The 12,020-nt window shown below is 37.5% G+C and overlaps 1 protein-coding gene across 2 annotated transcripts; it reads left to right on the top strand.

The window, feature by feature from the left end:
- The first annotated feature begins 55 nt into the window (after positions 1-55).
- Positions 56-11,251, top strand: ENKUR (enkurin, TRPC channel interacting protein). Of its 2 annotated transcripts, none has more exons than XM_002190652.7 (5): positions 56-278; positions 3,687-3,832; positions 4,995-5,215; positions 6,963-7,109; positions 10,450-11,251. In XM_002190652.7, the coding sequence occupies exons 1-5, from the start codon at positions 205-207 to the stop codon at positions 10,621-10,623; spliced, it is 762 nt and encodes a 253-aa protein (XP_002190688.3). In that variant the 5' UTR covers positions 56-204; the 3' UTR covers positions 10,624-11,251. The 2 variants fall into 2 exon arrangements, with proteins under 2 accessions (XP_002190688.3, XP_072781523.1); XM_072925422.1 differs by having other exon boundaries at positions 106-327.
- Positions 11,252-12,020: the final 769 nt, after the last annotated feature.

A 12,020-nucleotide genomic window follows, 5' to 3' on the forward strand; every position in this document is an offset into this window, starting at 1 on the left:
GAGCGGGCGGAGCGGAGCGGAGGCCCCGCCCCTCATGGCGCCGCTCCCCGGCGGTTCCCCCGGTAACTGACAACGGCCGCCCCGCCCTCAGCCGCAGCGCCCGGCGGCGCTTCCCGGTCCGAGCCCCAGCGGGCTCGGTACCCGCGTCCAGAGTCCCGCAAGCAGGCGAGCGCTTCCCTGTGCCCGGAGCCCCGCGGTGGCAGCATGGCCGCGCAGAGTGCCCAGGAGGGCGCCTGTGAGCCCCCGCCCCGACCGAGGCAACCCGGCAAGTCTGACGGGTATGTGGCGGTGATGGAGCTGCTTCTGGCAAGGCAATGCATCTAACGGGTAACAGGTTTTAAAAAGAAGAAGAAGTTTCTTCATAGTTACTCCTCCTCCTAACGAGGCACTAACATCAGGAAGGACACTGAGGTGCTGGAGTGTGTCCAGAGAAGGACAGCGAATGGTGAAGGGTCTGGAGCACCAGTCCGATGAGGAGCAGCTGAGGGAGTTTAGCCAGGAGAAGAGGAGGCTCAGGGGTGATTTTATTGCTCTCTACGGCTGCCTGAAAAGAAGGTGCAGCCAGGTGGGGGTTGGTCTTTTTTCCTAGTCAGTTAGCGACCGGGCAAGAGGACGCTAACTCTAACCTCCACCGGGGTAGGTTTAGATTGGACATTAGGAAGAGATTTTTCACAAGAATGACTGATTAGGTACTGGAGTGGGCTGCCCGGGAAGGTGGTGGAATCCTTGTCCCTGGAGGTATATAAGGAAATACTGGATGTGGTGCTCAGTCTAGTTGACAAGATGGTGTTGGACTTGATAATTCAGAGGTTTTCTCCAGCCTAATTGATTCTGCGATCTGAAGGTTTACAGTCTGCTCCAAGAAGTGATGATTAAGTTTGGTGTCTTCAGTGACATCTTGTTAGTTCATAATTTACAAAGCACTCCTTCTGTGCACAGGAATTACATGCCATCTTTGTTATTTGCACTTAGAACAGCTCAGTGAACAGCTGAAAAGGTGGGCTTTCCAGTTTCCATACTTTACATGTTTCAGGTGTATCCTCTGACATTGTTTCTTCTGCTTCCCTTTCTTAGCCTTAAAAGTATAAGAAAAGGTCTTTTGCCAAGAGTTATACAGATATGTTGTTTTTTTTTCAAGTCCCTATTTATATAAAAGGCTGTTACACAGCATCTTTAATGAAAGGGCAGGTCGTAATTCAATAGCTTTAAAACAAACAGATGTATCAGTGACACTCATTAGAACACAGATAGGTATCCTGTTTCAGGTAAAAGGATTCAGACTTGTGAGATTCCTAGTTCTGAGTCTTTCCCATGTAAAAGTAGATCTTTAAATTTTGTTTGTTTTCATTGTGAATGGATACGGTTTTGGATAGATACTTTCGAAGACAGAGGAAGGTGAAAGGACAATATGGTGAGGCATGCACGCTAAATCCATTCCTGACTTAATACCGTTCAGGATTTGGATACTCCATGACCATTAGGTTCAGTTTAGGCAATGGATTCCTTGGCTTAGATATAATCAATCTGACTAAATCCCCTTCTGATCTCATTGACTTCTGTTGTCAGCACACTTGCAGCTTAGGTTCACAATGTGACATATTCAGCTGGTAACAGGACTATTGAACCTGGTTAATATTGTGATTTGACCAGTTTTAACTAATGCATACAAAATCTACTTTGTTGCGTGGGGTTTTTTTTTCCAAATGAAATCATATATATTTCACTCTCAACTGACTGGTACTACTCATGTAACCACAGCAAACATCATCATTTTCCCCAGCTTTGATATCCCAAGTTGACACCTAGTAATCTTCTGTCTTCTTACAGATGTATTGTCTCTTTTTCCCTTGCTAAATGATGAACAGATTAGATTCTGATGTTGGTCATAACCATGTTTTCTTCCTTGCAACCCTCTGTAACCCTGTGATATTGAGCCACTTCCTTGGTCTGGAAAGTCACTGAAAAGATAACAGATCCCCCATCTCTTTGTCGAAAGGCATGTCTGTAGCTGTCTACAAATGATGTGTCATGCCAATATGTAAGAAAGTCAGTGTCTTCTCATGCATTTTCTCATTCCAAGACTGTGAACCCTACTAGGTCAAAATTTGCATAAAGCCAGTGCCTTTCTCTCCCACATGCTCATGATGCCACTTCTAGAAAATTATGAAGAATACTATTATTTGTCAGTTTGGTGAGTTTGTGCAATGTCTATTGCTGTTTGCCATGAATTTAACAGATAAAATAAAATAAAACCTTATTCCTTATAACTAGAAGTATTTCAGGAAGAATATATGATCTTCTGTAGATAATCCTCTCTCTGATTTTGGAGACCAAATCTTCAAAAGACAAAATAAGTCCACAGTTTTAATGAAGTCCTCTGACATGTTCTAATGTTATGATCAAGTACAAATACATTTATTGAACATTAGCAGCTCACAGACAAGAGCTGTTATCAGTGTTGCTACTGTCATACACATTCAGTGGTCCAGGATTACATGGTTTCTTTCTTCCTATTTCAGTATTTCCATAGAATGGGTTGCACTATATATAATCTTTTTTGTTCTTCTTTTTTAGCTTTACTTGAAAACATGAACGCGTTCATAAAGACTTTTTTCTGTAAAAGAAGCACAGTTTTTCATAAGCTTTTGTCTACCATAGACAAAAAAAATATGACATGTTTTCTAAAGATGGGCAGATTTTAAAAGTACAGTGAAGGAGCCTTCACTTCAGGAGCAGGGAGTTCTGCTCCCTCAGGCAAACATCTGTGACAGCTCAATCCTTCAGACAGAGGCAAGATGTTGCCAATCAGCTAATGATCAGCATTTGGCTTCTTTTGGAGATTTTGATTAAAGCAGAAGTTATCGTGCCATATGCAACATTAGACCAAAACAGCAGTGTGTGCGTACCATGTTCATGCAGCTTTTCATGTCTGAGCCCTTATTGATTTGCACATCAACTGTTTCAGTGCCAAACCCACCACTGATTACCATTGTTCAGGATCACAACTCCTGTCTGTGTAACGTAAGGAATCTGCAGTGTGCTGTGCTATTTCAGAGCAGTCGCCCATCTCATCTCTCATACGAGTCTGTAACAGATGGTTCAACTGGAACATTGAGACAGTGATACAGTGGACAGTAATAAGGAAAATCTGATGAACAAGGACATCCTGTACAATTCTTGACTACATTTGACATTTTTTCTCAAGCATAAATCATAGAACCATAGACAATGCTGAGTTGGAAGGGGGCCATCAGGATCATTGAGTCCAACTCCTGGCCCTGCACAGGACACCCCAAGAATCATACCATGTACCATAAGGAATTCATGCAAGCAACACTCTAGTTTATTTCCAAAATGTAGGTTTTGTTGTATTTCAGAATGTATGTGTTCAGTGTATATATTTGGTATTTATTTCCTCAAGTGTGATAATCCTGACCTCAGAGACACAAGAGCAGAAGGAAAAGCAAGTTAACTTCAGAACCAGACAGCTCATTTGTCAGTGCACTATTAGGTTTAGCCTTAGCATGGAAGCTGTAGGAATGACAGTCTTTATTTGGGAGAGAGTACAAAACAAAACAGATTAGGCATTTGCCATGAGCTACTGCAAAAAAGTATATTCTTTGAAGAACTATTTTGAATATTTTTCTGACCCTTAACTTCTTTATGGATATCTTTTAACCTCTAAGGTATATATCCAAACTTAGAGAACTTGTGAAACATGAAGCAGAGAAAAATAAATCTCAGTGGAAAACTATGGGGCCAGCGAAAGTTGCAGTGCCAGCTCCAAGTGATTTTCTGCAGAAACATTCCAAGGAACCCAAGCTAGCACCAAGTAAGTGTAGACAGAAAATATGTGCAGTGTAATGTATATTTTAGAGTAGAGAGTTACCTCTTTGTGTCCTACAGTACTAAATTATGGCCAGCTATCAGGTTGTAAAAACAGAAGTACTGGTTTGTGGGGTCAGTGTCAGGACCCCTGTTGTTGGAATCAGTATCAGTATTATTGTGGGGTCAGCATCAGGACTTGGCTGTTGTAGGAATGAGCTTTGTCACTTGTGACATTACACTTATTTACCGCCAAAGAAGAACATAAACTCAGACAACTTGGATCAAATCATTATTTCTATGATAATGAATTAGAGTTATGTCTAGTGGGAAATATGATGGGAAATAATTATTCTTAATTGCTTATTGTGAGACTACTCAGATACTACTGAATTTCTGTTTGTGCCTTGGAGAAAAGATTACACTAAAATGGAAGAGAGTCTATATTCTCTGGAGAAAGGATTATGAGAAGTTTTTTACAAGGATTAGGAAGCAGCAAGAGCAGGGCTCTTCTCTAAGGAGAGATGAGTCAGACATTGAGGGCAACCACAATGCAGACTGGGCAAAGACCTCACCAAGAGAGTGCAGTCCCACCATGTCAGGCCGGCCAGCAGAGCAGGGTGGTGAGCGAAGTCTGTCCTGTCAGTGTCCCACTGACCATCAGGCAAAATCAGGTTACAGGCCAGGTCCCTCACTGATCCCATATCGCTCTTCAGGAGCAGGACTAGGGGCACAATGGCTGAGACAGCTCATCCAGGTATTGACAGGTGAAATGGAGTCCCAGAGCCCAAGGGGGTGGGGTGGATGCCCCAGCTGAGACTGGACAGGACCATTATTGCCCAAGGGCTCTGACAATGAGCACCTCTACTAGAATTAGTTATAATTACATTTGAAAAAAGTCCTGTACTACTGCAGTTAAGAGAAAATGAGTGACAAATAAGGAAAACCCATCTGAAACACCATAGTATTTCCTAGGTTATGAAACTTCTATTAGGCCAAACAAACATACCTCACAGTTCATTGACAGGCATTCTTTCATTGTAGATACTGTTTGGTTCTATTTTTATGTAATTCTTTACATAGTTTTTCCCTTTTGAGAAGTGTAATAATATGAAATTGCAAATCTCTTTAAATTTATTGCTGAGAATGTTTACATGCTCTTTTCACAGAAAAGAAGGAAGAAAATGGTAAAAAACTGATTCCATTATCAGTGCCACCCAGGACATACCACCCAATTACTCGCATTAAAAAGAATTTTATAAATAGAAATGCAGTTGCTGTTATAACGGGAGAGCCTAAAAAGCCTCGACATTTTTGTGTTGATACAAGACAGGGAGATAAATATCTCCTTGAACCTTCAGGACTTTTTCCAAAATACATTAAAAAAAAGGTAGGTTTTATTAAATTGTATTGGAAACACTATTCGTAATGCCTGTTTTAGTTTCACTATTGCATAGATACCATGGCTGCTCATGTGAGACCTCTTGAATTCATCAAGAAGAAATCACTGGCACTAGACTTGTGCCTTGCATTTGCTTTGTTTTCATTTGCTGTCAGCAAAAAAAAATTTGCAGAATGATTGTTCTAAAGCAATGGCATATGTCTTGCATTGGGAACCCAGGGAGTGTTTAAAATGGGGATATATGGAATTCTGTGATGAGTAAATGTTTCTGCTTAGAAAAGACAGGCAGGGAAGAAGAGGAGGGTTGCCCTTTGAATGGAGGAGCTGTTCAAATAGATAGAGTTCTTCTATGAAATTGGCAACAGACTGGTTGAGCCTGTGGGTCAGAATCAGAGGAAAGGCCAGAGACTGTCAAAAGTGTGTTTGTTATGGAGCACCCAATAAGGTGAGGAGCTGGATGAAAAAAATCTCTTTAAGCAGCTTGAGGAAATCTTCAGATCATGATGCAGCTTCTTATGGAAGACTTCGCTCTCCTTGAAAGTTGCTGAAAGTATAACACAGTGGCATGAAAGTAATCGAAAAAGTTTCCTGAAGTATGTCAGCAACATCTTTCTTCACACATGGTGGATGAGCAAATCAATGGTCATGCTCTTCTGGTTCTCCTGCTTACAAACCAGGAAGAATTGCTCAGGGTTGTGATAATCAGTTGTAGTGTGGGTGGCACAGACCGTGTAGCAGTTGCAGACCTCCTCCTGTTCAGGGAGCCAGGTGGTAGGGTATTGACTGCTCAGGAGAGCAAACAGCAGCTTATTGAGGGTGACTGGTAAGTAGGACCCCATGTGAGACAGCTCTGGAAATCAAAGACCTTGGGAGAGCTGACATGGTTTTAAGGACAACCTCCTCTGTGCACAGGAACAGTCCATCCGCTACCCAGGAAAATAAGATCTATCAAGAGTCTGGCTTATCTAAACATGTAACCCATGACAGAGCATTAAGAGATGACATAAGACATAATTCATGACAGAGAAGATGACAAAAAGAACCTGAAACCCTTGCAGTAGTTTTCCATGGCTAAACATATATATAAATAATGCTAGTCACGGTGCTACCTGACACTAAAAGATTAGTGAATAATTTTGCATTTAGTAGAAAGAAGGTAGACTTTGATATCTTTTGGCTAGAGGAGCTTCGTTTTACAAAGTTTAAGGCAAAATAGGTTTGTTTCCCCAATAATGTCTAGGATATTCAGAAGTTACTTTTTCCCTCACTGAAACACATCCGTATGGGATAGTTTATCCTTATTAATTAGACTCATTTTCATGTATGTATTTTTGCATGTTGCAATGTTCAGCAAAAATCAGGATACAGGAAGACCCTTCAAAGACATTCTCTAAGGCATGTTTCCAATCATAGAAGCTGATGCTGTATAAAAATGTAAAAAGCTCACTGTCATGAACAGGTTTCAAACTCCTTGCTCAACCATCAGTTCTTACAAGTAGACATTTTGGTTTCTGGATTCTCTTGTCTTCTAAGGATGTGAAAATAAATTGAAGGGAATTGTTTATATGTTTTTCTCAGGCTAAAAAGATTATTAAGAACATGGTGATTTAGGATTTTAGTGCTCAGTAGTACAAATTGTCATTTCAAGCTATTTTTGCAAATGGAAAGATGACAGATATCTCTTTTTTTTCCTTCTTAAGAGCACCTATAAGGAACTTCTTCCTTCTCCTTACAGAATTATGGTGTTTTACCAAAATACGTGACACGGAGAAATGAAGAAATGAAGAGAGAGGAGGAAGAATACCAGGCCAGTGTTTTGGACCAACTCAAGAAGAAAGCCATGAAAGCTCTATCTGAAGAAGAAAGGACAAATGTTCTGAAGGTGCATATTTTGATTTAGTGTAATTAGTATCATGTCCAAAAGATTAAATACGGTAATGTGAGTCCATATAATAAAATAAAAGTATACTTTTTTGGTTTTTTAAGCGAAACTAATTAGTTGGCTACTTTTTCACTAGATGGAGCCATAGAACAGTTGTATACAACTGAAAGGAACTGCTGTAGCTACAGTTTTAATAGTTTTCAATTCTGTTTGGTTCTTATCCACCTTAATGACTTAAAATTTCAGAAACTTCAAAGAGCAGAAAATCACCAATATGGATTTAGTGGCACTTATTAATGGAGAAATACAATTTTTTTCCTAATGCAGAATATTGCTCCTTTTATTGGCAGTTTCTATCTTCACATAGTGGCCTCACTGATCAAAGCATAATGACTTGCTTTAAAATGTGGCAAAAAAAGAAAACAGAATTAAATTGCGATATAGTCATAGAACTACAACTGAAAATGTTGTATTTTGTCAAGTTGTTCTGTATACTGTCTTTCATACAGTTTTTATTGCACAACACTTTTTAAAGAGAATTAATACCATAAAAGTAGAGCATAAAAGAGAGATCCATAAAAGTATATCTTGCCCTAGAACTGGATTTTTTCTTGACCACTTTTTAGACAATTTCCCTATGAAAGTCAAGTTTATATGACTGTGATATCTGTATATCAGTTTGTCCCTTAATAACTTGCTCTTAACATCCACCTGAAACAAATTGATAGATAGATGGACAGCTCAAAGATGCTGAATGCCCACAAAAAAAAATATCTAGAGAGAAAACAGTGTCTAACTCACTTCCCTGAAAGATGAACTGGTTAATTGGTAAGGTCTGAAATGTCCAGCACAATGGTCTTTTGCATATACAACAAGCAGTGGAAGGAGTATGGGAGAGAGGTGAGGGTATTGCACTGACAGCAATATAAAGAATAAAACAGCATGCTGTTTTGAAGAAGATTGAGATATTTTTATGGTGGGAAAGGCATGGGACAAGCTGATGGTCTAAGAAGTTAACTATGCAGAAAAAATATGTGCACAAAAGGCATGTGAGTTCAGCTGCTCACCATTCTGCATTTAGTTTGATAAAAATGATGTCCTGTATTTTTGAAATACAGTAATACACTGGAATATTTTTTTAATTTTTAAATTATTAAGATTTTTTAAACTCGGTATTTATTTTAATTTTTTGTTTCAAAAACATTTGAACTTCCATGGGCTTATTTATATGCAGTTATATTGTGAGGAGGAGTTAGTGTCCCCAGGGTATGTGGCTTCTACCCAGTGCTCAGCTGTAGACATATGGGAATTTCTATCCTTTAAAATAATTGACATTGCTAGTGAACACATGTGCACAATCTGATTTGAAAGAATACGTGGCAATAGATGCCTGAGACCAAAATCAAGCCTCATGACCTTACAAAAATAAAGGGAAGTAATTTGTGCCAACATTTTTTGAACTCTTCATTGTGCTTACTTTGGTTGGGTTTTTATGGGAATAAAAGAGAATGTTGATAAATGCAGTACATATTTCTCACTGATCCAGCATGTTTTAGAATTCCATATATAGAGCTGGATATTCAGTTTGTGATCTAGCTGTAGGAATAGTGGTTAGCATATTACATTGTTGGAGGAGCTATGAAGGAGATTTTTATAGAGTCATGATATGCTTTTGATCTCTCCACTTTGTAGGGATAGAGCAAATTTGATGAATGTATGCTCTAATGTTTTAAAATTCACTGTTTTAAATTATTTCCAAGTCAATTCTTGCTAATGTACACAAATAAGAACTACTTAAAGAATCTATGAATTACTCTTTTATGAAAGTTTTTGAAAATATGAGATTTATTTTTATGCCTATATATTTGTAAACGGTACCTGATGCCTGGTAGACTATGAACCTTATCAAAGGCCTTTACAGCCTTGGATAGCAAAGACAAGTATCATTACCAAACAGTAGATAAATATCCTTGTTGCTTTAAGCTTCACATGTAGCAGTAAAGTTTTTAAGTTTATGTAGATATTTATATATGAAGATTGTTGTAATGACCTTTATGAACAACACTTAGATGCATAATATGAATATGCAAAAAGCTTGAATTGCTATGCAAAAAATACACTGCTTTGAATTGTTAAAATATTAGTTCATAATAAAGGTTACATTTTTCTTAGTGTTGCCAGGAGAGTTAATTTTTTTTCTGTAAATCGATTTATACAGTCAACAAAAGACAAGTTTTTAAGCACAAGAGCCCTTGAGTTATGAAACAGAAACAACAGTCTTCAAAGTTAAATATGTATAAAAATAAACCCTCTAAGTTTAACTTCAGTATCTTCATCAGTTAGCCAGACTGTGAGAAAAGTGTTTAATAATAATGGAGGATATGAGTTTGTAAATTAGAGCATGCCATAAAATCAGTGTGCCAATTGAATCCAGTTTTAGTTATGGAGAAGAGCTGAAAGCTTTGGTTCCCAAGACAGTAACTTGATTTCTTTGCTTTTGAAGATACTTTGTGATATCCTCTAAGATGACAGAACTGAGAGCCATAAACATCTTGGAGAATTGTTTTCTCACCCATAGGTGTGTTATTTACTGACTGCTGCCTCAGTTCCTCGTTAGTTGTGATTATTAAGTTCACCCAAATTCTCACATACATGTGGATAGAATTTGTAGATTTGGATTATACTTTTGAGAAGAGAAAGTAAGAGCATTAGTTGGGGTAATTGTAAGAAGGATATAAAGACAAGATGTAATTTTTTTTCCTACCACTGTCTGGTTCCTTTTAATGTATATTGGTGGATAAAAGTGTTGTCTCAGGTGTCGACTTAACAGGTTTATGAATAAGTTTTGTATTATAGCATTTTTAATTTTTTAACGTAGAATTTTAGTCTCAAGGTTTAATATATGGAGGTTATGGTTTGCTTTATCTAGAAAGGTGTGCTTTGCACAGCAGCATTCAAGAAAGGTGGTAGTTATTGAAATTATTGTTGATAGGGTCAGTGACAGGGTTTTTAGTCCAAATGATAAATAAATTGCCCATAGTTGTTACTGTAAATGTGGATTAGAAGGGGAATGCAAGTATTCAGTATTTTTTCAAAGTAGTTTATAGAAGTTAAATCAGTTTGGAATCAATTTGGTGACCATGGTCTGAACAAAATCTTGATTACAGAAAATTAAGCTGGTGGTGAGATGGCAGGAAACTTTGCTGAATATGGCTGGAGTTCCAAGTACCATAACTCTTAAGGGTTTAATGAATTTGGTCCAATTAAGATGATTACACAGTTTATGTACATATTGTTCTTATTTTTTCTCATATATTTCCTTTTCATATAATGGCACCAGGCACTGAAAAAGAACTGGGAAGAAATAAATCATGCATATCAGGGTCTTCCAATAGTAACAGACACCTTGTACAAGAAGATGCATAAAGAAGAGCTGGAATTAAAGCTGAACCAGCTGGAGCATGACATAGCAGCAATTGAGAAGCATAAAACTGTCTACATTGCAAATGTGTAAGGCTTGTTGTTCAGATACTGCCTCTTTCTCCTTTTTCTCTGTCCCTGCATCTCCAAGAAGTGCCTCTCTAAATTCTCAGATGCTACTGTCAACTGTTTAGGAGGAAATACTCAACTAAGTATGTAGCCTTAAAAAAGTTATTAAATATAACTCATCTATACAATTCCCAAAACATTTTGAAATAAAATGCTTAACTAAACTCTGAGTATGAATAACAAAATTAATTTATTGTTCTTTGTAATTTTTATTAACTACTAAGATTTTTATAAACATCATACAGAAAGCATATAAAACAGTGTTTCATATGTTTGGAGTACGTCTTTCCTTGCCTAGCCAAAACAAAGGGAAATAATTGGCTGCTGAAGACAGCTTGGTAAATATAACTTCAGGATGGAATGGCTTCTGGATTATATATTAAAGAGATGTTGTGCTTAAAAGCTTGAGTGTATTTCTGAACAGCTTGGCTTCTGCATAACATTGTGTGTACTCATTTTTTGTTATCAAAAGCAATTTTTATTATAGAAACCTGTAATAATACAGACTTCACACAATACAGATACCACATATATGTTTTTACAAGTACATAATTCTATAATACTATAATAAATCTACAGTTAAATTAGAAAAATGTGTTTTGACTGGAATTATGTGTGTACTGTTAGAATGAAAGCAATATACAAGCATCTGAATCAAGACTTAGACAAAATTAATCAGCACACTCTACTGCAATTGTTTGCATAGAAGGAAAAAATTGATTTTTTCCTGCTGCTTAACCTTTGCTTCATAGAATTGTAGGTATTGTTTAGATTACAAAATTTTTTTTCAGCGTTTCAGAACACAGCTTTTTCTGTATGGTGTCAATCACTACCGCCAGCAGCTGTTGTGACATCATCATATCTGACATCAGAAAAGGATAAAGTAAAAAAATTGAAATTAACTATGAAAAGCCAAATTTTCCCATACATTGAGTTCCCTTCTAAATTTATCAGGGAATGGCTTTGAAGACTTCACAGTGATTCTAGGCTTTATATCTTGTGCATGTTATACTAGTCTATTACATGCACTGGGAACACATGGGTGAGTAAGAAGACATATTTTCTTATTTCTAACTTGTTAAGCTAACATGTTCAGTTTTGAAGGATATAAGCTGGAAGAAAGCTGCAGACTTGTAAAATGTGGATTTAATATACTTCTTACTCAAAAGAATGACACACTGTATATTTTAACAAAACTACGCTTAATTGTTAGCACTTAATAATATGTGACATTATCTTCTAGTGAAGTACCTGATGCTCCTCTTAAGAAATTCAGTGTAATCAGAAAAGGCTGTTTCTTATAGCTTGAAATTTAAAAAGAAAAGGATTTGAATCCAAGATAGCATGCATTCCCACTGCCTC

The sequence above is a fragment of the Taeniopygia guttata genome, chromosome 2, assembly GCF_048771995.1.
Source record: "Taeniopygia guttata chromosome 2, bTaeGut7.mat, whole genome shotgun sequence".
Taxonomy (NCBI): domain Eukaryota; kingdom Metazoa; phylum Chordata; class Aves; order Passeriformes; family Estrildidae; genus Taeniopygia; species Taeniopygia guttata.

Coding starts and splice junctions, on each gene's coding strand:
- ENKUR (XM_002190652.7), top strand. CDS start 205: ATGGCCGCGCAGAGTGCCCAGGAGGGCGCCTGTGAGCCCCCGCCCCGA. Junction 3,833..4,994: donor GGAACCCAAGCTAGCACCAA/GTAAGTGTAGAC, acceptor CTCTTTTCACAG/AAAAGAAGGAAGAAAATGGT. Junction 5,216..6,962: donor CAAAATACATTAAAAAAAAG/GTAGGTTTTATT, acceptor TTCTCCTTACAG/AATTATGGTGTTTTACCAAA.